This window comes from Pelodiscus sinensis, chromosome 7 (assembly GCF_052426305.1).
Source record: "Pelodiscus sinensis isolate ZL-2025 chromosome 7, ASM5242630v1, whole genome shotgun sequence".
NCBI classification, from domain to species: Eukaryota; Metazoa; Chordata; order Testudines; family Trionychidae; genus Pelodiscus; species Pelodiscus sinensis.
This window is the reverse complement of record NC_143058.1, coordinates 72,922,447-72,946,439: the sequence shown is the minus strand read 5'-3', so window position 1 is coordinate 72,946,439 and position 23,993 is coordinate 72,922,447. Positions and strand designations below refer to the sequence as shown.

The window sequence follows — 23,993 nt, the reverse complement described above, 5'->3', positions numbered from 1 at the left end:
ACAATGGCTATTGCTCTATTTCTTAAATGCTAGCAAATAAATATATATATATATATAGGTCTTAAAAATAGTTACAGGAAAAAAAGGTAAAGATAGAAAATAGAAATAATGGTACCAAGTGATAGCTTAATCTTTAAAGAGCTCTAACACTATGTATATATATACTTAAACAAAGGACCGCATCCAGGTACAATTTTTACCCCTTTCTGTGCCTCTCGACTCCAGCGTGTCAGCCCAGGGCCGGTCTCTCAATTCCTAGGAAAGACGAATACGAGGTGGGCGTCCCCTCTGGAACCTCGGGAGATCAAACACCTAACCCGACCAGCAGATAGATGGTAGATTGACACTCAGAGAAAATGTGCTGCTGGACCCATCTATATACCCCTGGGGGCCCGTATCCTCTTTCTTATCTAAGATGCCGAATTGTACTGGTCCATTTTGTGGTGCCAGTTCTTACAAGCAAGTTTCAAGTTAATTTACACTTGCAAGAGAGATAACTAAATTGTGTGTACTAGACATTTTTTTACTGGGCGAGAGATTCCTCCCCCCGCGGACGGCTGTGTGTTCGTATCAATATGGGTTAAGTCATGGACACTCCTTGGCAGCCTCTTGGTCAGCAATTGGCGTGTCTCGGTTTACAGCCATTCACAGTCACAGCAGCCTGGGCCTTCTGCTCTGTGTGCCCTGTATGCTCCAGGCAAGCAAAAATGGATGTTACAAGGGGGGTTCCTGTCTGGCTACACCTGGTCAAGCAATCCAAAACAAGGTTTAAGTCCCATGAGGGAGGTGGAGTCCTATGAAACCCCTCAGGAACCTTTTTGTGACAGAAACAAAAAACAGGACTATGTAGCACTTTAAAGACTAACAAGATGGTTTATTAGGTGAGGAGCTTTCGTGGGCCAGACCCACTTCCTCAGATCAAATAGTGGAAGAAAATTGGCACAACCATATATACCAAAGGATACAATAAAAAAAATGAACACATATGAAAAGGACAAATCAAATTTCAGAACGGATGGGGGGGGGGAGTTAAATGTCTGTGAGCTAATGATATTAGAGGTGATAATTGGGGAAGCTATCTTTGTAATGGGTAAGATAATTGTCTTTTTTTAGACCGAGTTATAAAGTGTCGAATTTAAGCATGAATGACAGTTCAGAGGATTCTCTTTCAAGTCTGGTGTGAAAAGGTCTTTGAAGCAGGATGCAGGTAATAAAGTTGTTGAGACAATGTCCTTTCTGGTTGAAATGGCAAGAAACTGTTTTTTCTTTGTGATCCTGTCTACTATCTGTTTTGTGGGCATTGATTCTTTGGCGAAGTGTCTGAGACGTTTGTTCAATGTACATAGCAGACGGACACTTTCGGCACATGATAGCATAAATTATATTTCTGGATGAGCAGGAATATGTGTTCTTGATCTTATAACTCAATTGTTAGGTCCAGTAATGGTATCAGCAGAGTGAATATGTGGCCCACGAAAGCCCATCACCTAATAAACCATCTTGTTAGTCTTTAAAGTGCTACATAGTCCTGTTTTTTGTTTCAGCTACACCAGACTAACACGGCTACATTTCTATCACTTTTTGTGACAGGATGAGTAAATATGGAGAGTCTATCCACAGGAATGAGGATAGCTGTTATTGCCAAAAGGTGGACTCTTAGAGAAGAAAATGAGAGTCTGAACGTCTTAAGCTGTAATATGTAGTCCAGAATTATGATCAGTGGGGATGTGCAAGGGTCTATCAGTTAGATCTGGCACTGTTGAGAGAGACGTGCCCATTTTTGTATGTATGTCTTTCGTGTGGAAGGTCTTCTGCTGTGGAGGAAACTTCCTTCGCTTGTTGAGAAAATCGGGTCTCTAATTCCTTGAACCAGATAGGAGCCACGCTTGAAGATGAAGAGTGTGAGGCTGGGAGAGAAGGTCACATCAGAGTGGCAATGGGTAGGCAGCTTGAACCGATAGTCTGTCCAGGTATAGAAATTAGGTCTGGTGCGACCAAGTAGGAGCTATTAGAATGACATGAGCCCAGTCTCTGTGCATCACGTGTAGGACTACGGGAATAAGTGATATGGGGGAACAGTGTAATGTAGAGGGGCCCTCCATTGAATTAGAAATACATCCTCGGTCAGGAAGTATTTGGAGTAGAACCCTCTTGCGTGAAATTCCTTGGGTACCCTCTCTGTGGTTGCAAGCATCAGAAGGTGATCGATCTCCTGTTTTAGTCGGCTCTTGTGTGAAGGGTCCCTGAAGAGGGACGGAGATGGTGGGAGGGTAAAAGTAAAGGAGATAACGTATCCCATTCAGATTATCTCCAGCACTCAACAGACCAATGTTATGGACTCCCGATATGTTAGGAAGGGATGCAAACAGCGGGTAAAAAGATGGCAGTGCTGTGTTGGCATTGAATCGTAAGGGAGGTCGTGCAGACCCTCGACCACACCCTGAAACCTGCTGCTTTGAGGCCTGGGTGCTATAGGGGCGACCCTGGTTGGAGCGCCTCCTCTGTGCATGCTGTCTTGCTCAGGCATCTTCATACAGTGTCTGTGGTGGCCGATTATATTGGCCATATCTATTGTGATTATATGGAGTGCATCACTTGCGCCAAAAAGGAGAAGTATACATGCCGAGGGTACTGAGCGTGGCTCTTGAGTGTTTGCTACTGTACAGCACCTCATCTGTCTTAGCTGCAAATAATTTTTGTTTGTCGAATGGGAGGTCCTTCATTTTGGTCTGAAGTTCACGGGGAACACCCGAGACCTGTAACCAGGATGCCCTCCGCATAACTACCACTGTGGCCGTTTCCCTAGCTGTAGTATTGGCAGTGTCCAACGCTGCTTGTAGGCTGTGGTGCGGGCAATCGTATGGCCCTTATGGACTATGGCCTTCAAGATTGGTCTCTTTGATTCAGGGCAGTGTTGAGTGAGATTCTCCAATTTTGAATAGTTATTAAAATCATGATTTGCCAAAAGGACAGAGTAATTTCCTCCATGCTGCAACCGAGAATTGCTAGAGTAGATCTTTCTGCCAAAGAGATCTAACTTCTTGTGGTCTTAGTCTTTATTACACATCCTATACTGTGGTAGTTCGGATCTCTGCTGGGCTGATTCTACAACCAAGAAATTTGGTTTGGGGACGTGTGAATAAAAATTACATGTTTTTCCTGTCCACCCTTTTACAGGTAAGCTGGATAGATGCAGGCATTTTCCATAATTCATCTGATGTCTCCATAATTGCCTCATCTATGGGCAAGGCAATCTTCCCCTGCAACATGGGGTGTAAATTCTTCAACAAGCAGTGCTATTTTTCTTGCACTTCTTGAAGTAGAACTTGTTGACTTGCTTCCACTCTTTTGAATAACTCTTGAAATTTTTAAGATTGTCCATTGGGCATATGTCAGATGGAATGACTATATCATCTGGCAGCGATGAAGGATCTGGATCTGTTGGAGGATCCAGGTTCATGAGGATCTAGGTCCCTGTCATCTATCTGTCCCTCCTCCTCCTCAGAGTCTTCGGGTGGGGGAAGGGATTGGGTTGGAAGCAAGTATCTTTTTGCTGGTGTAGAGTGGGTTGAGGATTGCTGTGTGTTTGGGTTCCAACATTCCCAGGGCACCCACTGCAATGAATAGGTGGAGGGGGATAAACCCAGTGTAAGTACCAGAAGGTTGATGAGGCCTGACTCTGTAATCCAGGACTGTGATCCTGTTGGTGATGCATGCTGTGATGAGAATGGACTTACCTGGTCATCATCAGGTAAAAGACTCTGAGAGAACTAATTATGCGAGGAGAGCTGCGGGCTGGAGATACTGCAGGTGACAGACCTGTAGAGGCAGAGCACAAGTAAAGGTGTTTGCCCGAGTCAACTGTGGATCTGTATCTATTGCCAGCATGGCTGGAGTTGAGAGCTGTAGCCCTGAAGGTGGTACTGCTTTATTTGAACATGCCGTTTTTGCCTGTGGCAGTCTTTTGCACTGCCGGGTTCTTATGTGGGATTGGGTTGGAAGCAAGTATCTTTTTGCTGGTGTAGAGTGGGTTGAGAAGTGCTGTCTGTTTGGGTCCCAACATTCCCAGGGCACCCACTGAAAGGGAGGGATCAGGCCACGAGACATCTCCTGTGCATGTGCAGCCCAATGGGGGAAACTGCTTTGCAAGGCTCCGATCTGCGGCTCTGGGCGACCAGTCACCAATAGTGGAGCACCCGTGGGGACATCACTCGAAGCAGATCTGTGCATTTTCCCTTTCTCTTTCTGATGAAAGGGAGCAGTATCCCTGTATGAATCAGGAGAGGGAAGTTCAGCCCCCTCCTGCCTTTCCTAAAGGGCATCTGGGGAGGGGGAGGTTTGAGACTGGGGCAGTTCCGGACAGGAAGGGACATGTACTCTCAACCAGCCCCTTTCATCTACCTGGTGATTCTGTCTCCTTTCTGTATGGTTTCATTAGAAGAAATAACGGTGCTACCTGAGCCCAGCCTTAGACTGTGGGGGTCTGCACAGATCTCCCACTGGTATGACCTGGTCCAGGGTGCGGGAGGCCACATAGGCCTCCTGCTGGCTTTCCCTGGGCCCAGGCTCTGTGGGGAGGGGACAGCCAGCTACTATCACACTGGGCACCATAGCAGTCCTAAGGGGAGGCAGGCTGTGGCTCTGGTGGGGGGGGGCACGTTGTCTGGCCTTGGCAGTGCTCCTGGGGGGACATGGCAGTGGGGCCAGCAGGGCTTCTTCCCGTCTCAGTCCGGTTCTGGGGCCAGGAGTCAGGGATTAGGATTTGGGCCAGGAGGGCCACTCACCTGGGCTGCTGGCAAGCAAGATAGTAGGCCCTGTCTCCAGCTGATCACTCCCTTGGTGATACAACTGACACCAGTGGTCACTCAGCAGTGTAGCTTTACCCTGTACTCACTCCCCTCAGTGGTGACTGTGAGTATAGTGCCCTTTCACTCAGCCTCCTCTCTTTCCATGTTATGGAAAACAGTCAAATTCCAAGTACAACTAAATTCTTACCTTGCTTTTAGCTATGGTAAGAGGAAGCTGTATACCAAATTTGATAATCCTAGCCCTTACCATTTAGGAGGAGTTCTTGAACAGACAGACAGCCTCTCTCAAATATGTAGCAGATCAAGTATGCATATAAACAGGGCTCGCCGAACCGCGGCGAAAGCTGCTCACCAGCCTTGCACTGTGCATGCGTAAGAGCTGCATTGCGCATGCGCGTGCCACTGGTGAACGGGGCGCCAGGCTGAAATCTACTCGCCAAAGGCGAGTAGATTCAATAGATTGTCGAGCCCTGTGTTATCCCAACTTCCAAGGAAAACCTTAGTTGTAGTGATCTTTTCAAGCAAATCAGTCTTAGATTTATTAATTGGAAATAATATAGAATTGTCATTTCTACAGGGCTCTCTTCAAGCAAAACTGTATTAAATTCAACTGGTTTGATTTACAATGTGCAACTCCAGCACTTTGACCAGGTAAAATACTGAATTAAAACAAAATTGATATTAACTAATGAGTTCCTTTGGAAATGCATGTGAATAAGTGTGTTACTTGGGCTTTTTGTTTGTTTTAGATATACCAAGCTTTTAAAATCTACATTGAGAGTCACTGTCACCCACGCAAAGGTAAATGAAATGTTTTCTAAAGTTCACATAAATGGTTCCAATAAAGGCTGTTAAAATATATCTGTCTCCCAGCTCTTTCCTGTTCCATACTGTAAAGTGATTGCCATCAGGTTCTTTTTTGTAGCATTTTTTTGCTGTTAAAATGGCGTTGCTGTTTTGGAATACCAGAATATCCTGAAATAGCTATCCCATGTCTTAACAGCAAGTCCATTATTTCAGTCTCGCTATTCTGACATTCCTGTAAACCTCATTCTACAAGGAGTAAGGGATGTTTCAGAATAACGCTTTATTTCGAAATTTGGTGCTGTGTAGACAGTGCCAAATGATGAAATAAGCTATTTTGAAATCGCATCGAAATAGGATATGCAATTTGCATAGCTAAATTGAGTATCTTATTTTGAGGTACAGTACAGTGTAAGTACACCCTGAGAACTTTGGAGACCTAAATCCTCTGTTCTATCCAATGAACAGATAAAATACAAGCAGTCTCTGTGCAAGCTTCCCAACCCTGCAAGTGTACTTTACCTCTCTTTCTAGAAGGACTATTTGTAAAGGAGGTAGGGGAATTCTGGTCTTCTTAACCATTACATTCTTGGTTTCTCTTTTAAGAGAGGTGTCACTCATAATAGTAGGCTTTTGTTAGGTTGACATTGTCTATCACGATCTGGACTATGAGCTCTAGAGTTCTTGTGTCATGAATAGGAGCTGCAAAGGAGAGTTGGACTTACCTGCAGGTGCACCTGAGGGAGGGGGTTTTTTTTAATTTGTTTCGGGTGAGCAGCAGATTTTCCCCAGGTAGAAAGAGAGACGGACTCTCCCAGGAACAGACTCCTTGAATTCATTGAAATGTGTAAGTAGGGAAAAGTTTAGATAGTCCAGCAGGCTTATTGTTTTCCTTGTTTGGGGTTTTGGAAATTTATGTCTGAACTGGTTAATTGTTTTCTCTTTTGTAACTAAGGATTATAGCTCATGGATTCTCTACTTTAATCCATGGCTTTTAATACCCAGTCATTTACTGTGGTTGCAACAGTAGTCTTGTTTTAATAATGAAAGCGTTTTCTTTTTGTTTTGGTTAATCAGTATTGGTTGAAATCAATTTCACAAATTTTTGTGTCCTTTATTTAGGCACCTAGGTTTATCTGGAAGAAGCAGAGCTCCATTGTTCTCTGCGGATTATCTCTGTGTATTTTCCCAGCTCCAAGCAAAATGGAGGTTGGGGTATAGGAGAGTTTTGCCTCAGGGAAGAGATTCCAAGTGATCTCTTCCCTGGAAAAAGGCTTATTTTATATTTTTAGTTACATTTGGCAGTGGCAGCAATCTGTCTTCTTTCTTTTTGGGTCTCAGGGAAACAGAATGGACAAGTTTGTCTCTGGGAGTTAGAGACAGGTTCTAACAGAGTTTATTCTGCTAGCCAGCCCACATATCTACACTCCAAGTGGCAGGTTGGGGAATTGAAGCATGACACCTTGTATGGGAATGAACCTCAGTTGTCATTGATTGAAGTAAAATCTGAATTGTTGACTTAGGAATGAGAAGCTCTGTGTCTTAGTACCACTTTCCTGAACCAGTTACACCTTTCAATTCTTCTGGGTAAAAGATTTTTTCTGGCTTTTAAAAATTAACCCAAATGTTCTTTGTTCAGGTCTCAGTCTGTCTGTTTACACACTTCTTTTAAACAAAATCTGGAAAAAAATCCTGTTGTGAATAATGCATTTTTAAAAGAAAAAATGTGGGTAGTCTGGATATTAATGTACTACTTTGTTCCCCCCCCTGCTTCAGGAAGTCAGTAAAAGTAGGGGTAGGTGTTACAGTGCTATATGTTAGAGCTCACGATCACAGAATAATTGGTTTTATCCACCTTTATCCTCTCCCTGTGCGTTGGCTTTTTACTTTTTTGTTCAGTAACTATATATGCAAAAGAACTGTAGTTCATTCATAGGTTATATTAACGACTCAATATGTGTATTGGTATGCCAACTGTATTTTACTTTTATCACTGCAGTTTAAACACCTTACCCTGCTAGGCTCTATTTCTGTTTGTAGATATAATTTATTTCAGTGTGTTTGTGGGAGAGTGGTTAGAAATAAAAATAATTAGGATTTATCTATGCTCCCTTGCAGCATGAAAAATCTTGCCAAAACTACATACTGTGCCATATCATATGCCCAACACTGGAAGAACCTAGGATTGTGGTGAAAGCATGCAAAAAAGATGATGTAGATGTAACCACCTGCAGGTGCATTTGAACCTGGGACCTCTGGAGCTTAGAGTAGGAGCCTCTACAGCAGGTGTCAGTAACATTTCTGAAGTGGCATGCCAAGAGATAAGCCTCCTTCCCTGGACTGTGCTGCTCTCCCAGGAGGAGGGGAGCGCTCTCTCCACCAGCTGCCCTGCAGACCACCTGTGGCAATGCAAAACTTTCCACGGACTACCTGTTGCAAATAGAAACTCATTGTTAATTACATAACTACGCCTGAACCATTTTGCTAGTGCTGCAGGCTGTGGCTCTGGGGCTGGGGCAGGCAGAGCCGGGGGCTGGCTCCAGCACTGCCAGGCACAGAGGGGTGCTAGGGAAGGGGCTCCTCAGCCCCGCATGCAGCCCATGGGGAACAGCCCGGGCCCCAGCTCCCCACCTGTGCTGGCCACCAAGTCCCAGCTCTGCAGAGCAGGCCCAGCCGCGCCTACTTGCAAACCAGGAAGCCTGTAGCACTGGAGCAGGGGTTAACCCCTTAACTCCTGGGAATTTCACACCCAGGCCGGGAAGGGACAGCCCAAGTCACATGCCCTCATGCTTCTCCTGCAGGCCCCTATAAAGCCAGCTTGAGCTATAAAACACTTATTCTTATCTCTCGCTCTCTGTAGTCTAAGCACCACTACATGGAACAATGAATCACACCCACTAGGAGTGTGGGTTACATAGGCACAGTGGAGTGCTTATTAAGCTTTTCTAATCTGTTTTTTGGAGGAGAGTTCACACATTTAACTCTTTATCAGTCATATATTGTATCAATCACACACACTAATGTAATTTCAAACTTTATACTGTTAACCAAATGTTAACTCTTAATATATTACTATATGGCTTGCAATTTAGATTTCTTTCTAGACTTGTGGATATAGTTTGTATTCTCCATTTATTCCTGTCTTATAAAGTATCACCAGTGATATTTAGAAGTCCAAACTGTACCAGTTGTTGCTGATATTTGAAATGTAGAAATAATCATGTTATCCATTATATTGAACTATGAATGAACTACAGTAATTTTAATGTTATACAATGTTTCATAATTCATTTGTACTTCTATTTCTTTTCAGAAAGGAAAACTAGTGTTTACAGACTTCATATACCATGGTCACATGAAGACTCAATAACTGTCTCTAAGTAAGGAGTTTTGAGATTCTGTTTTTCCTGGTTATCTTTCAAAGTAGAGTTTACATCCCAGACACATTAGAAGAGTAACCTGTCTGGAATTGGATTTTTCTCTGTCTTAGACATTTGGGCTGCCTCTCTCATCCTGTAAATACCAGAAGTAGTTCAGACTTGTCCATGAGATTCAGAGGGTAGGCTGCACTTCTTCCTTTTCCCTCCAGGATACTCTTAATTCATGGAGACTAATGTGGTGGCCACCGTCAAGACCCAGGTAGGCAAAGAAGACAACCAAGCTTAAAGCAAGGATAAATACCTTTATTGGATGTGAGGATCCTGGCTTTAATCAGGGAAGAGCAGATAGGGAACATAGAATTGTCCCTGACACAAGGAGTATTTCAGTTGAGAAATTGGAAGTTCAGCTATTCCTTTTCATAACAATTATTTCTTGGTTGCAGTCATATAGGAGAGAAGAGTCTCAGAAATTCTGTTCTAGGAAGGCACAAGCCTCGCTGCATTTTCTTTATGGACAGGTGAGGGTTGTATGCCTCAGTCTTTTTTCCTTCCATATCATAGAGCACTAGAACTTGAAGGGACCTTGAGAGGTCATCGAGTCCAGTCCCCTGCCCTCATGGCAGGACCAAGCACCTGGTCTAGACCTGTGGTTCTCAACTGGTGGTCCATGGTCCACTGGTGGTCATAGTGACTTTTTTGGTGGTCCACAGGAACGTTGTCCAAAGTCACACGGTGTAAGCAAGCACCGCCGTTAGGCTGTCTTACGCTGTGTTCACATGCATGTAGCGCGTCATCCATAGTGTCACCTGCAGGAGGAATTCTTGGATCTGAAAAAATAATTTTGCGGCTCAAGACGTGTACCAGCAGTCTACCATAGAGAAATTTGGGGCCAGCATGACCGGGAGTTACCCAAATCTGTCAGCACATGCAGTCAGATTTCTTTTGCCATTTGCATCAACTTAAGTGTGAGAGACTAGATTTTCATGTTTGTTGCACGTTAAGTCCAAACAGAAGAATCGGCTTGCAGTGGAAAGCGATATTTGTTGTGCATTATCAAGTACCACTCCAAATATTGAAAAGCTTGTCAGTGAGAAGAGAATCCAAAAATCTGTTGGTAAGAAATAAATTTCAAACCAGAATGTTCGTTGTCTGCTCTTTTTTATCATGTTTCAAAAAGGAGGTGGTCCATGAACATTTTTTGGTTGGCCTGGTGGTCCATGGACTGAAACGAGTTGAGAACCACTGGTCTAGACCATCCCTGACAGATGTCTATCTAGCCTGCCCTTAAATATCTCCAGAGATGGAGATTCCACAACCACCCTATAGGCAATTTATTCCAGTTTTTAACCATGCTGACAGTTAGGAAGTTTTTCCTAATGTCCAACCTAAACCTCCCTTGCTGCAGTTTAAGCTCTTTGTTTCATGTCCTATCCTCAGAGGCCAATGAGAACAATTTGTCTCCCTCCTCTTTGTAACACCCTTTTAGATACTTGAAAACCGCTATCATGTCCCCTACCAGTCTTTTCCTTGCCAAACTAAACAAGCCCAGTTCTTTCAGTCTTTCCTCATAGGTCAAGTTCGCTAGACCTTTAATCATTCTTGTTGCTCTGCTCTGGACCTTCTCCAATTTCTCCACATCTTTCTTGAAATGTGGTGCCTAGAACTGACCACAGTACTCCAATTGAGGCCTAATCAGTGAACAGTAGAGCAGAAGAATGACGTCTCGTGTCTTGCTTGCAACACTCCTGTTCATGTTTGCTTTTTTTGCAACAATGTCACACTGTTGACTCATATTTAACATGTGGTCCACTATGACCCCTAGATAGTCGCTTCCCATTTTCTATGTGTGAAACTGATTGTTCCTTCCTAAGTGGAGTACTTTGCATTTGTCCTTATTAAACTTCAGTCCGTTTACCTCATTCCATTTCTCCAGTTTGCCCAGATCCTTTTGAATTATGACCCTATCCTCCAAAGCAGTTGCAACCCCTCCCAGCGTGGTATCATCTGCAAACTTAATAAGCGTACTCTCTATGCCAATATCTAAGTCGTTGATGAAGATATTGAACAGACCAGTCCCAAAACAGACCCTCGCAGAACCCCCACTTGTTATACCCTTCTAGCATGATTGTGAATAGTTTATAACTACTCTCCCTTATGCCTCGTGAAACAAGGTTTACAGGAGCAGTTGACAAAGGTGTTCCCTGTTGACAGATCCACATCTTGATTCGCGCGCTGTGCCGACGATCAGCTGAGCAGGTACAGCGCAGCAGCAATTTTTATTTGAATGCAGCCGGGGATATTTAAATCTCCGCTTCATTGACTATGTTGTGTAGCCTATTTTACATGCCTCTGTCGGCAGAGGCATGTAATCTAAACGTACCCTTAGTCTTGCTTCCCATGGAACCTTGTCTACCAGCTCTCTGAGTTTACCAAAATCTTCCTTCCTGAAATCCATTGTCTCTATTTTGCTCTTCCTCTTTCTACCATTCCTTAGAATCATGAACTCTATGATTTCATCATCACTTTCAGCCAAGCTGCCTTCCACTTTCAAATTTTCAACTAGTTCCTCCCTATTTGTTAAAATCAAATCTAGAACAGCTTCCCTCCTAGTAACTTTTTCAACTTTCTGAAATAAATTGTCTTCAGTGCAGTCCAAGAACTTATAGGGTAGTCTGTGTCCTGCTGTGTTAGTTTCCCAACATATGTTTGGATAGTTGAAGTCCCTCATCACCACCAAATCCTGCGCTTTGGATGATTATGATAGTTGTTTAAAAAAAGCCTCATCCACCTCTTCTACCTGGGTAGGTAGTCTATAATAGACCCCTAGCATGACATCATCCTTATTTTTTTTACCCTTTTTAACCTAACACAGAGACTCTCAACATATCTGTCTCCTATGTCTATCTCCACATCAGTCCAAGTATATATATTTTAATATATAAGGCAACACCTCCCCCCTGTTTATCCTGCACATCCTTCCTGAGTAAGCTGAATAAGATATTTGTTAGATTATATTTACTACAGTAACAAGAATTTAGGGCTAGACTTTCTGCTGTGCCAAAGGTGTAATTGGTTTAATCAGAGACAAGCCAGGGTCATGATTTTGTTTAACCTATGTCAGCTGCAACCTGGGGTGTAATGTGCTCCTCTATACCTGGTGCATTCCCTGCCCTGGTAGCATAGACGCTTGTTACACTGGATGGTTCACACTGGATGGCTACCTCTGTGAACTTCTCCATGCCCCAGGAATTCACACCAGGAAAAAGAAAGGCCACATTCCATCTTTGTGAGAGATGAAAGGAACAGAGTTGAGCAAGTATCTAGTCCAAATGTATCCAAAGGGAGTTTTGGAAGTGTGTAGGGTGTGATAACAGAAAAGACATGGATGAGTTTGAACTATCTCTAGTATTTGCAGAAGTGCAGCCCATTATTTCAGATGGGGAAGGTCACTCTGTGAACATCAGATAATACAGTCCATTTGCTTGTCCGACATGCATTGTGGTAGTGCTTATGGTGCTTTGAAGAAATATTCTTTCATTCTCACATATAAATCAAGTTTCAAAATTCGTACTTTATTTAATGGTTAGCGGTAATCTAATCACAATTTTATGCTTTCTTAATCAGTGCATAATTTAAAATATTGAATACTGTTTATTCAGATAGTTCTCCATAAATAACAAGCTGCTTTGACCAACATCAAGAGCTTGTTGAGATTGAGGTTAGAACATAAAATGGGTTTGAAATAGAATTAGTTGTAATGTATTGCAGATTACAATTAGAGTTAATGTTCTGAAAATGGATGATATGCACTTCTCTGTTCATTTCAGAGCTCAGGATTCTCACCTTCCCTTTTTTTGAACATATGCACCCTTCTCAGATCTTGAAGGCTCAAGTCTGAACCAATAGTTTACTTTTGAGGACTGCTTTGAATTTTTTGAATCTTTCAGAGCATAGCTTACTTAGGGCACTTCTACACAGCACGGCTAAAGCCAAAATAAGCGATGCAACTTGAGCTACATAAATTGCGTAGCTTAAGTCAAAAAAGCATATTTCAGCTTTTGGTGCTGTCTACACAGCAGGAAGTCCAAGAAAGAGCACTCTTCCTCCACCTTCCCTTACTCCTCATAAAATGAGGGTTACAGAAATCAGAGTATGAAGTCCTCCAGCTCAACATTATTTTGTAGCCGGAAGACTTCTTACTCAGACTCCTGTAACCCTCATTTTACGAGGAGGAAGGGAAGTCGGAGGAAGAGTGCTCTTTCTCAGACTTCCTCGTATGTGGACAGTGCCAAAAGCTGAAATAGCCTATGCAATTGACATAGCTCAAATGACAAAGCTTATTTTGACTTTAGCCCTGCTGTATAGACATACCCTAAGTAATGTTACTAGGCCTCCTTACTTCGGGGACTGGATCTGTATTCTTCCTTTATTAGTACCCTGCCAGCTCAGAGAAAAAGAGATCTGGACTGAAAATGTAACCCAGTTCTTCATGATGGTATAAATAACCACTACTGTGCCATGAGGCTGGCCCCGCTATGATGCTGCTGTTTTGCAGCCCCTTCTATTGAATACTCTAACATATTTCTACATCTTTTTATTACAGTTAGAGCATTTACTAATTGTTTTCATTTCAGAGTTCCATCTTTTACAGAGATTTCTGCAAAACTACATATTGCACAGCCTGAAAATGACAGCACCGTTGCAGTATTAAATATTTATTCATCTTCAGATTGTCAATACGAAGTAAGTAACAGAGTTATTTACTTTACTATATATAATTTATTGTGTAACTCTAGAATTTCTCTCTCTCTCTCTGCATATTCTGAGGAATAATTCATTAAAGATATTTTTCTTGCTCATCAAATCTAAAGGTGATTTAAATTCTTAATTCTGTATTTATGTAGTGCCATTAAAATAGTTTAGAGCAGGTGAAGGACTATTGAAAGATGGGCTAAATCTTCAAACAAATAAAATCTTTTAAAATATCATTTGAGCTTTCCCAATGTGAGGGTGAGATGATGTACATTGAAGATATCAATCTACTGCTGATATAGAGGATTTTTTTTTCCTTTCAGGAAGCCAAAACGTGAAATATAGTGTTAATTTTATAATTTTTGCGCTTATCATTATTCAAAATGTTCATCAATTAAGAGTAATATTCAACAAAATATTAAAGTTTTTAATTTGTATGTTCAATTAGGTAACCATCAAGACCTCATTCTCACAAGTTCTTGGGCAAGTAAGCAAATATTTTTAATGCTTCATTTTGCTTTGTGTATTACCAGTGTAAGTCTATGATTCGCCCTCTTAGTTAATGCCAAATATAAATGAAAATGCACATGACATTCTTAAGTACTGTGTCTTAATTGAATTATAAAGTGAGTCTTTCCTGTCTCTGAGAAAATTATGTGGACTATAAATATTTTTTCTTTTGTGTGTATATGCTATTTTAAAAGTAGTTATTTTACTATGTCCTTCTTAGAGTCTCTCACGATAGACTGTGTGTGTGTGGCTGTGGGTTTAAAGTACTGCTACTTAGCACATCAACATATCAGAATGAATATTGCCCTAAATTTTTAAAGAATTATAAACCATATTCTAGCTTTTCTTATATCTGTATGGAGTTTTTCTTTGTATGGATCAATTCTAATATATTTTGCACTGATTGTGTTATGGCAAGTTGTGCTAAAACAAACACATTAAATTGTTGTTAATAGTTAATGGTTAATAATTGAATTAGTAATTTGATTAGATGTGACTACAAGGTGTTTCAACAAATTAAATGAAACCAGTTAGTGCTTAGTATATATAGTTTTTCTTAGTATATATAGTTTCACGAGGAGTAACGGTAGTTCGGAATAGGAAGCCTAGTCCGAACTACCTAGTCTGTGCCGTGTGTAGCCGCGCGGCACGGAGTCCGCACTAGCGGACATTTAAAAATGGCGGCGCCCGGCGAGATGCAAATGAAGCCCGGGAAATTCAAATCCCGGGCTTCATTTGCAACTCCGGTTGCCTACATTACCACCCTAGTTCGAACTAGGGTGGTAGTGTAGACATACCCCAAGTGAGTACCTCCCTTTTCTTCTTTGAGTGATGTCCACCTGGGTGCTCCACTGTTAGTGACTATAGAGCAGTATTTGACTTGGATGGAGGGAGTCGGAGTCATTGTTCGGCAGCATTGAACAAGACTGCAATAGCCACCGCTGAATCAGATGCGAGTTGTAGTAGTATTGTGTAGTGTTTCACAAAAGTGTGGTTTGAAAATTTGTGGCTCTGGACAACCTGTCACCAACAGTGGGGCACCCACGGGGACACACATTTAGAACAGTCATTATTGCACAAAGTGAGTAACTCACTAATTCGGTGTTTTATTTCTAAAACCAAACATGATGGCTACGTCTACACTGGCATGATTTTCCGAAAATGCTTTTAATGGAAAAGTTTTCCGTTAAAAGCATTTTCGGAAAAGCACGTCTAGATTGGCAGGATGCTTTTCCGCAAAAAGTGCTTTTGCGGAAAAGCGTCCGTGGCCAATCTAGACGCGGTTTTCTGCAAAAAAGCCCCGATCGCCATTTTCACGATCGGGGCTTTTTTTACAGAAAACACTGTGCTGTTTACACTGGCCCTTTTGCGCAAAAGTCTTTCGGAAAAAGACTTTTGCCCAAACAGGAGCAGCATAGTATTTCCGGAAAATCACTGGCGATCTTACATGAGATCATCAGTGCTTTTTCGGAAATTCAAGCGGCCAGTGTAGACAGCTGGCAAGTTTTTCCGCAAAATCATCTGATTGAATCAGATGATTTTGTGGAAAAACTTGCCAGTCTAGACACAGCCAATCAGGTGGCCAGTCAGTGGTGTGGTTGATGGGCATTACTCAAGTATAACTTTTATTGCTAATGGGAATTATTGAAGTATGCACATCAAGTGGTGAGCAGAACCTGAATCTCATGAAAACACTTCTTATATCATGAGGTAAACCAAGTTTACCTTTTAATCCTTTTTGATATACTCAAATTAACTGTATAACATCCTTGTTTTCTAGGTAATAAGGTTTCATAGTGCTTCCCTGCCCGTGTACATAATTTCTAATGTACTTCTTGCATATGGAGGACAATTAAGCACCTTACTTTCAACAGGTAACATTGTATCAAAAAAGTTTTTGTTAGCAACACATTTTTAGATAGTAATCATATCTTCATAAATTGTGAATTTTGGAACCACCATATTAATATTTTCATCACATAGAAATACCTCTGTGGTTTTTTTTATGGGTTACAACTATATTAATCCCTTAGAATTGAAGGTGTTTTCTTCTTTAGTTGGGCCATGATATCAAACTAACACCCAAAAAAGAAACACGGTATTTTTCCCCATTAGTGTCCTCTTCTAAAAACATTCTTCTCCTGTCAGAAGTAAAGAAAAAAAATAGTTATAGCAGTAGAACTTATTCTGAAAGAGTTAAAAGTAGAATGGAATGTGGGCAGATAAAAAGCCATCCCTTGTCAATAAAAGCATCTTTATTCATGCTCAGGTGATGTTAGCACAGTTGGAACCTCTCAGGTCCAGTGCCTTAGGGACTTGAGTGGTCCTGAACCATGGAGTTTGCCAGACCAGGAAAGGTCAAGGCTACCCTCCTGTCTGTCGGCCCTGCTCCCAGGTGCCAGCCCTCACCGCTGGGCTCTTCTCCCAGTCCCTGGGGGCTGAGGCTGCAATCCTCAACATGCTGATGCTTCTGCCTCCAGCCCAGCCAGGGCTGCGCTCCCTGCCGTGCCTGCCCAGCCCAGGCTCCGCTGTTGGCTGTCAGCCCAGGATGCACTCCAGGTGTTGGCCCAGGCTGCCTCCGGCCCAGTCAGGGCTGTGCTCCACCACACCAGCCCCTCCAAGGCTGCATTCCTGAACCTGGCCAGCCGGGGGGCTCTCTGATCCAGCAATATCTGTGGTCCGTCACTGGACCAGAGAGTCCTGGATTTTAGAAGTTCAACCTGTATTGTTCTTTTTTTGCTGTGTTTGTCTGAGATTTCATCTGTTTCTGAGGACTTTGAACAAGAGCCTTGCTGTTGTGCAGAAATAGTCTTAGTATGTTTTTATTCTTATTTTCACTTTTGAAGCTTTGTGTTTTATTTCACTTTCTCTTTTGAAATTTGTGGCGAGATATTGTCTTTTTATATTTTTTTTTCTAGGCCAATGTTCAGATTTTGTTCTTGCACTGGCGAAAGCAGCCAAACCTTACAAAGTGGATCCTATTGTGAATATTGTTAAATTTCTATTGGGGTGAGTTATTTTGTGTTACTTGTTTTAATTTTGTGTGGCAGTTTCCAAAGTGTAGAAGTTTTATTTATACATTTTTTAAAATGAAGTACAAGTTGAACCTTTCTAGTATGTTATGTTATGCTCTGGTCTGGCAACACCCATGGGCCAGCATGATTTTAGTTAGCTGGATGTCCACTTATTGTGGGGTTTCTCGTGCTTTCATAAATTTTGTTTACAGCTACCAGTCCTGGTGTTCAGCATTCTGTGCTGTTATTTAGCTTTAATTTACTTCTAAATGTCTTAGAGTTGAGTAAGCAGTGGAAATGAAATGTTGGTAATGCTGCTAGACAATATTGACCTTCTGTGGTTTGATAAATTCTCTGGTTCTGAATCAATCATAGAGTCATAGAACACTAGAACTGGAAGGGACTCGAGAGCTCATCAAGGCCAGTCCCCTGCCCTCATGGCAGGACCCAGTACCATCTAGACCCCCGGGCCAGATCCCAACGGTGCCAGACTACAGAGGTTCAGCCTGTAGTAGTCTTTTATTTTCTTTGTGATGCTTTGATTCAGAGATACCTTTTGTAATGTTGATCTGATTAAAAGGCTATAGTGTATTCTGTTGAAACAGTAACCAGAAAAGACTACTAATACTGCTTCTTTGATATTTTTGGCAGGTTTAACTGGTTTAAAGACATATGGAATGTATTGTTTTTGCCAGAGTTGGATGCTGTTGTATTGAATAAGCAGGATATGTGGTTCCCTCTTGTGTCCTTGATTCTATTTCTTTTTGGGACCGGAATTGCCTACTGGGGTGGTATATTCTTTTCTTCAGTTCTAAGGCTCCTGTCTTCATTGTGGTTATCTTTGACAAGGTAAACAGCTTAATAGTATATAATTATCTTCCTATAACAATAATAAATAAACTAGAGAAACTTAACAATTATAAGACAGGAAATGGATGGATTTAATTTTTTAGTTCCAGAAACTGTCCTTCTATCCTCTGTCCGTTTGAGCATCCTTTCTCTCCAACAGACTTCAGATGCTGTTCAGGTTCCTCTGTTCCAGAGTACAAATCTGTTTGCACATTGTGAATATTATATCTGTCCTTCTGATTTTAATCTATAAGGCACATCTTCCATATCTGACTACCTTGGTTCCATTATACAATTTTCTCGGTTTGTGTTTCTTCCATTCAATTATGTTATTTTCTCATGTGTAAGTATTACATAATATAATGTCCCCCTTTCCCTTTCAAAACTCACCTGTTTGCTGTCTTTCTGCTCATTGCGAAAATATACTGAATTCTTGCCTCCGTTCACATGTTCTGTGCCTCAGTGCCACTCAGACCAAACATTTTTCTTATTAGGAAATAATGGCATGAGTCCTAACTTCAGCTTATATCTCAAAGTTCAGAGGGTAGTGGGGAGCGGTGGTGGGTCCAGGCATGCCTGGCTGTTTGGGGAGGCACAGCATCCTCCAGCCTTCCCTACTTGGCCTTCCATACAATTTCCCTATCCAATGTGACCATCTGACCAAAAAATTTGCCCTCCCCGATTTAGAAACTTATTCCCAGTTGTTGGCTTCTCCTGAGATGAATATGAAGATTTAATGATGGATGCAAAACCTACGCCAACATTTTAAAAAACTTGATTTTTCACTCTCAGAAGATGTCCAAATATGAACTAGTTATTATATATAGTCTCAGACTCTTAAATTTGTTAGCTAATTTGAATTTATTAGCTAATTTTTGAAGAACTGGAAGTATAAGGTAACAAACTGGCAGCTGAAGATTATTTCAGGCACCATAATTTGCATGTGATTTGATTAGTTAACAATGTTCTAATCTTGCTTATAGACCTCTGAAAAGCTAAGCAGTAGCTACATCCTAACTTATTACATAATAGTTTTAAGCTATTCATGAACCAGAAGCTTTTTTTCTTTCTTATATAATTGTGGATTTTTTTGGCTTAAAATTCTAAAAATAATTTTTGTCATTGTAGACCTCCTGGACTTCCTAAAGACAGCAAGTTGATGACTCTAAGAAGAGTATTTGTGGCCATTCTTCTCGTTTTTGTTAGCTGGACTACTTGTGGGGCATTTGCTATATTAATTATTTATCTTCACTACATGTTCAAGGTATTAAAACAATAAATAATAAATAATTAAACTTTTAAAGATATCTTATAGTAGGTGAATACCAAAGGGAAAATATAGAAGTTTATCCTTTTCTGGATTTTAAAAATACTGATATTCTTACATGCACAAACTTTTAAAATCCATTCTTATCTGATCTGCATCATAATGCAGTATTTTCAAGTCTTTTACTCATATGAGCATGTCTTCTTGAAGGAACTACAATCTTAATCTTTGTGCCTACATGGTAAAGTGGTCTTAAACATGGGTGTCTAATATGGGGACAACACAGGCTTATAAAGCCAAAAGACTGATCATGCTTCCACATGGAAATTTAAATAGTGTGAAGGGACTTTGATAGGAAGAAAAATCTGCAAATGTTCCTTCTCTGAGTTTTCCCAAAATGTTTCTGGGCTAAGTTGCCTCTAGGGTGCTGCACGCCTGTGCATGTGCACACAAAGGATTTGAAGCCTACCCACCTCCTTAGCAGAGCCACACAGCAGCACTCACCTTCCTGCTGGTGGTGGGCTCGGTGGGAGAGTGGGGAGCCCAGCTGTTCCCAAGGTGGGCTGCATGGTAGGTAGCTGCCCAGTGTGCTGGGGCTGGAGCAAGAGCCGGCTCCAGCTCTGGTCTGAGGGGCAGCTGCCCTCCACACAGCCCTGCCTTGGGAGCAGCTGGGCAGCCACAACATGGCCCTGGCTGTAGTTCCAGCCCTTCTTTAGGGCTGAAGCTGTGGCCAGGCGAGTTGTGTGGTGGCTACTGGAGCAGGACCGACCCCACAGTCCACCCCCAGCTCCTGCTCATGGGGCAGCTGCCCGCCACACAGCCCACCCTGGGAGCAGCCAGGCAGCCACTACACGACCCTGGCTATAACTGCAGCTCCCTGGCAGCTGCCCAAAGCTGGAGCCGGACTGTCGTGCAGCTGCTCCTGGCACTGGGGCTCCCTGCATCTCCCGTCCTCCCCTCCTGCATCTCTCTTTCGCCCTTCAGAGCCCTCTGCTCCCCACAGTCCTCTGTCACACACACATGCACACCCCATATGCCACTGCCCCACCCCTAGCACCTCACTCCATGCAAACCCTGGGCACTGGCAGCAGCTTCCCTCTGCCCCAAGTAGGGACTCACACCTAGCCCCACGAGGAGTAGTGCTCTCTGCAGGAGGGCACGGCTCAGCTTCTCCCCATGAGGTGGTGAGGCACTACCTGGGAGCAGGGCTTGGGGTCGCTGTGCTGGGAGAGTTTTCTAGGGAGCAGGGCTACTGGTGGGTGCCACACTGGCACACATCCGAACAAGTGCACATGATCTTGTGCACACAGGTCAAAACTCACTCCGCTCATGGATGGAAAATCTTAGAGGGAACACTGTTTCTGGGATTGGGAAAGAGAGGGGACCCATGTGTGCATCCTGTCAAATACGTGGCAATTTGGTCTCCCAATTCACTGTGATACCCTGTGATCCAGAAGAGGTAAGGGTCATCTTCATGATACCTCTATGAAGACATCCTGCCAACACATGCACACTTTTTTACTGCAGCAGATTCTCTGAAAACAGGCATCTTTGTGTATTTTGTTGAGGGGTTCTGAGGCAGGCGAACTGGAAGCAATGGGGTAGGGAATATGTGGAGTTTCCCTGCCTTCTGTCAAACTTAGTGTGAGCAGGGGGAGACTGAAGCTAATACACCTTCCATTCTGAGAACTTGAAAAGGTGTCATGCAATTTTTGGGGAAGTCCTTTTCATTGCACCTCCCAAAATATATGAAGAGACAGAAGACTTGTGAGCCAGCACAGAGAGGAGGAGTTGTTTTTTTGTTGTTGTTTTTTTGGCACTGCAGATACTGTGCGTGGAACCAATTGTAAAAAAATAAACATGTCTTTCTTCTCATAGATTGTTAAGCTACATTTGAATGTAAGAATAGAGCAAAATGTTCTTAATATGGTAAGTCTGTTTTCTGTCTTCTGTAATATTAAATAATCAGCATTTGTACACGGTGGTGTGTGTTTCAGATCTCAAAAAGGTCCGGTGGCAAGCGACACTGATAGTTGTGATTTACCCAGACTTGGTAGTTTTAAAATGAAAATATATTTAGTTGGTGGTTTGGTGACTAAAGGGGTCTAGAACTAAAATAGAAGTAATGATTTCTCTGGTTCATGGGAGTAGAAGATGGAAAAGCAGAGACCTCGGAGTAGCCTGTGTCATCACTGATTTGTCTATTTTATTCTTTCATTCTTGATATCATTGGAGTGATAACCTAAGGTTAATGGTAATAAGTCCTTAATTTTAGGATAGGAATAAACAGTAATTCTTTGTCTAGCTAATTATTTTGGTGTTTTTCCTGTGTAATTTTCCTCTTGTGTTTCCTGTATAATAGGGAGAAAATGTTCTTCCTTGCATCTAATTGTGTAGGCTTGTAATAACTTTTGCTCTTCCTGTGAATACTCTCCTCAGGCATTAACCATTGAGATATAAGTAAGAGCAAGAGATGGAGTAAAATTCTGATGGCCAGGAAGCAGTTAAGAATGAATGGAAAACTCAATATTTAGACCAGTTTCATGCATGGGGACATTTAAAGTAGATTCTGCCTCTTTCTCCTTGAAATGTAATTCTAAATTTGGATGGGTAGAAATGAGGCAGAAAGACTCTAGGGGTCTTTTGAGCATATTAATATATGCTCAAAATAGCTATCCTATCACTTTCCAAATTTAGTGATAGAAATGTAGCCGTGTTAGTCTGGTGTAGCTGAAACAAAAAACAGGACTATGTAGCACTATAAAGACTAACAAGATGGTTTATTAGGTGATGAGCTTTCGTGGGCCAGACCCACTTCCTCAGATCAAATAGTGGAAGAAAATTGTCACAACCATATATACCAAAGGATACAATTTAAAAAAAATGAACACACATGAAAAGGACAAATCAAATTTCAGAACAGAAGAGGGATGGGGGAGGGAGGGGAGGTAAATGTCTGTGAGCTTATGATATTAGAGGTGATAATTGGGGAAGCTATCTTTGGAATGGGTAAGATAATTAGAGTCTTTATTCAAACCTAAGTGTAAAGTGTCGAATTTGAGCATGAATGACAGTTCAGAGGATTCTCTTTCAAGTGTATTCTTAAAAGGCCTTTGAAGCAGGATGCAGGTAATCAAGTCGTTGAGACAATGTCCTTTCTGGTTGAAATGGCAAGAAACTGTTTTTTCTTTATGATCCTGTCTAATATCTGTTTTGTGGGCATTGATCCTTTGGCGAAGTGTCCAATGTACGTAGCAGACGGACACTTTCGGCACATGATAGCATAAATTATATTTCTGGATGCGCAGGAATATGTTTAGTATCCTGTTCCAGTATAGGCTGTAGTTTATTGATAATGTGTTGGACAGGTTTAAGTTGGGGGCTGTAGGTGACAAGTGGTGTTCTATTGTTGGTTTTCTTGGGTCTGTCTTGAAGTAGATGGTTTCTAGGTATTCGTCTGACTTGTAGGTGACTTGTCATCACCTACAGCCCCCAACTTAAACCTGTCCAACACATTATCAATAAACTACAGCCTATACTGGATCATGATACTAAACTCCGAGAGGCTCTGAGAGACAGACCCATAGTCTCCTATAGACAACCACCTAACCTCAAGATGATTCTTACCAACAACCACTGGACATACCACACTAATACCAACGCTGGTACCGTCCCTTGCAACAAAGCCCGTTGCCAGCTTTGTCCACATATTCACTCTGCTGATACCATTATTGGACCTAACCAAGTGAGTTATAAGATCAAGAACACACATTCCTGCGCATCCAGAAATATAATTTATGCTATCATGTGCCGAAAGTGTCCGTCTGCTATGTACATTGAACAAACGTCTCAGGCACTTCGCCAAAGGATCAATGCCCACAAAACAGATATTAGACAGGATCACAAAGAAAAAACAGTTTCTTGCCATTTCAACCAGAAGACATTGTCTCAACGACTTGATTACCTGCATCCTGCTTCAAAGGCCTTTTAAGAATACACTTGAAAGAGAATCCTCTGAACTGTCATTCATGCTTAAATTTGACACTTTACGCCTAAGTTTGAATAAAGACTCTAATTATCTTACCCATTACAAAGATAGCTTCCCCAATTATCACCTCTAATATCATTAGCTCACAGACATTTACCTTCCCCCCCCCCATCCCCCTTCTGTTCTGAAATTTGATTTGTCCTTTTCATATGTGTTCTTTTTTTTTTAATTGTATCCTTTGGTATATATGGTTGTGACAATTTTCTTCCACTATTTGATCTGAGGAAGTGGGTCTGGCCCACGAAAGCTCATCACCTAATAAACCATCTTGTTAGTCTTTATAGTGCTACATAGTCCTGTTTTTTTTCCAAATTTAGGATTACATTCCAGGAAAATTAAATAAAATACATCTTTAATTGACCACTCTAAAAGTTGTAATTTTTCTTGTTTTTTCTCTACATTTTGCTCCTCTTTTTTTCTTTCCTTCCATCTCTAATTCATTCTGTCTAGCTCCATAATATTGTCATTTGTCTTCTCTTATCATATATTATTCTCTTTGAAAATCAGTATTCCTTTTCTTTATTATTTATATTTCTGGGTGCTTGTCTCCAATCCTCCTTA

General features: G+C 41.8%; 1 protein-coding gene across 3 annotated transcripts in view; it reads left to right on the top strand.

Moving 5' to 3' along the window:
• PGAP1 (post-GPI attachment to proteins inositol deacylase 1) overlaps positions 1-23,993 on the top strand; it is a 66,749-nt gene that overhangs the window by 30,177 nt on the left and 12,579 nt on the right. For 2 of the 3 annotated variants that reach the window (XM_075934243.2, XM_075934245.2), the window contains exons 15-25: positions 5,386-5,459; positions 5,558-5,609; positions 8,926-8,992; positions 9,436-9,510; positions 13,627-13,735; positions 14,193-14,231; positions 16,035-16,128; positions 17,173-17,263; positions 17,920-18,117; positions 19,246-19,381; positions 21,263-21,313. In XM_075934243.2, the coding sequence (XP_075790358.2) occupies positions 5,386-5,459; positions 5,558-5,609; positions 8,926-8,992; positions 9,436-9,510; positions 13,627-13,735; positions 14,193-14,231; positions 16,035-16,128; positions 17,173-17,263; positions 17,920-18,117; positions 19,246-19,381; positions 21,263-21,313 (986 nt within the window). The remainder of the gene's footprint in view (positions 1-5,385; positions 5,460-5,557; positions 5,610-8,925; positions 8,993-9,435; positions 9,511-13,626; positions 13,736-14,192; positions 14,232-16,034; positions 16,129-17,172; positions 17,264-17,919; positions 18,118-19,245; positions 19,382-21,262; positions 21,314-23,993) is intronic. The other variant, XM_014570887.4, reaches the window with a different exon arrangement.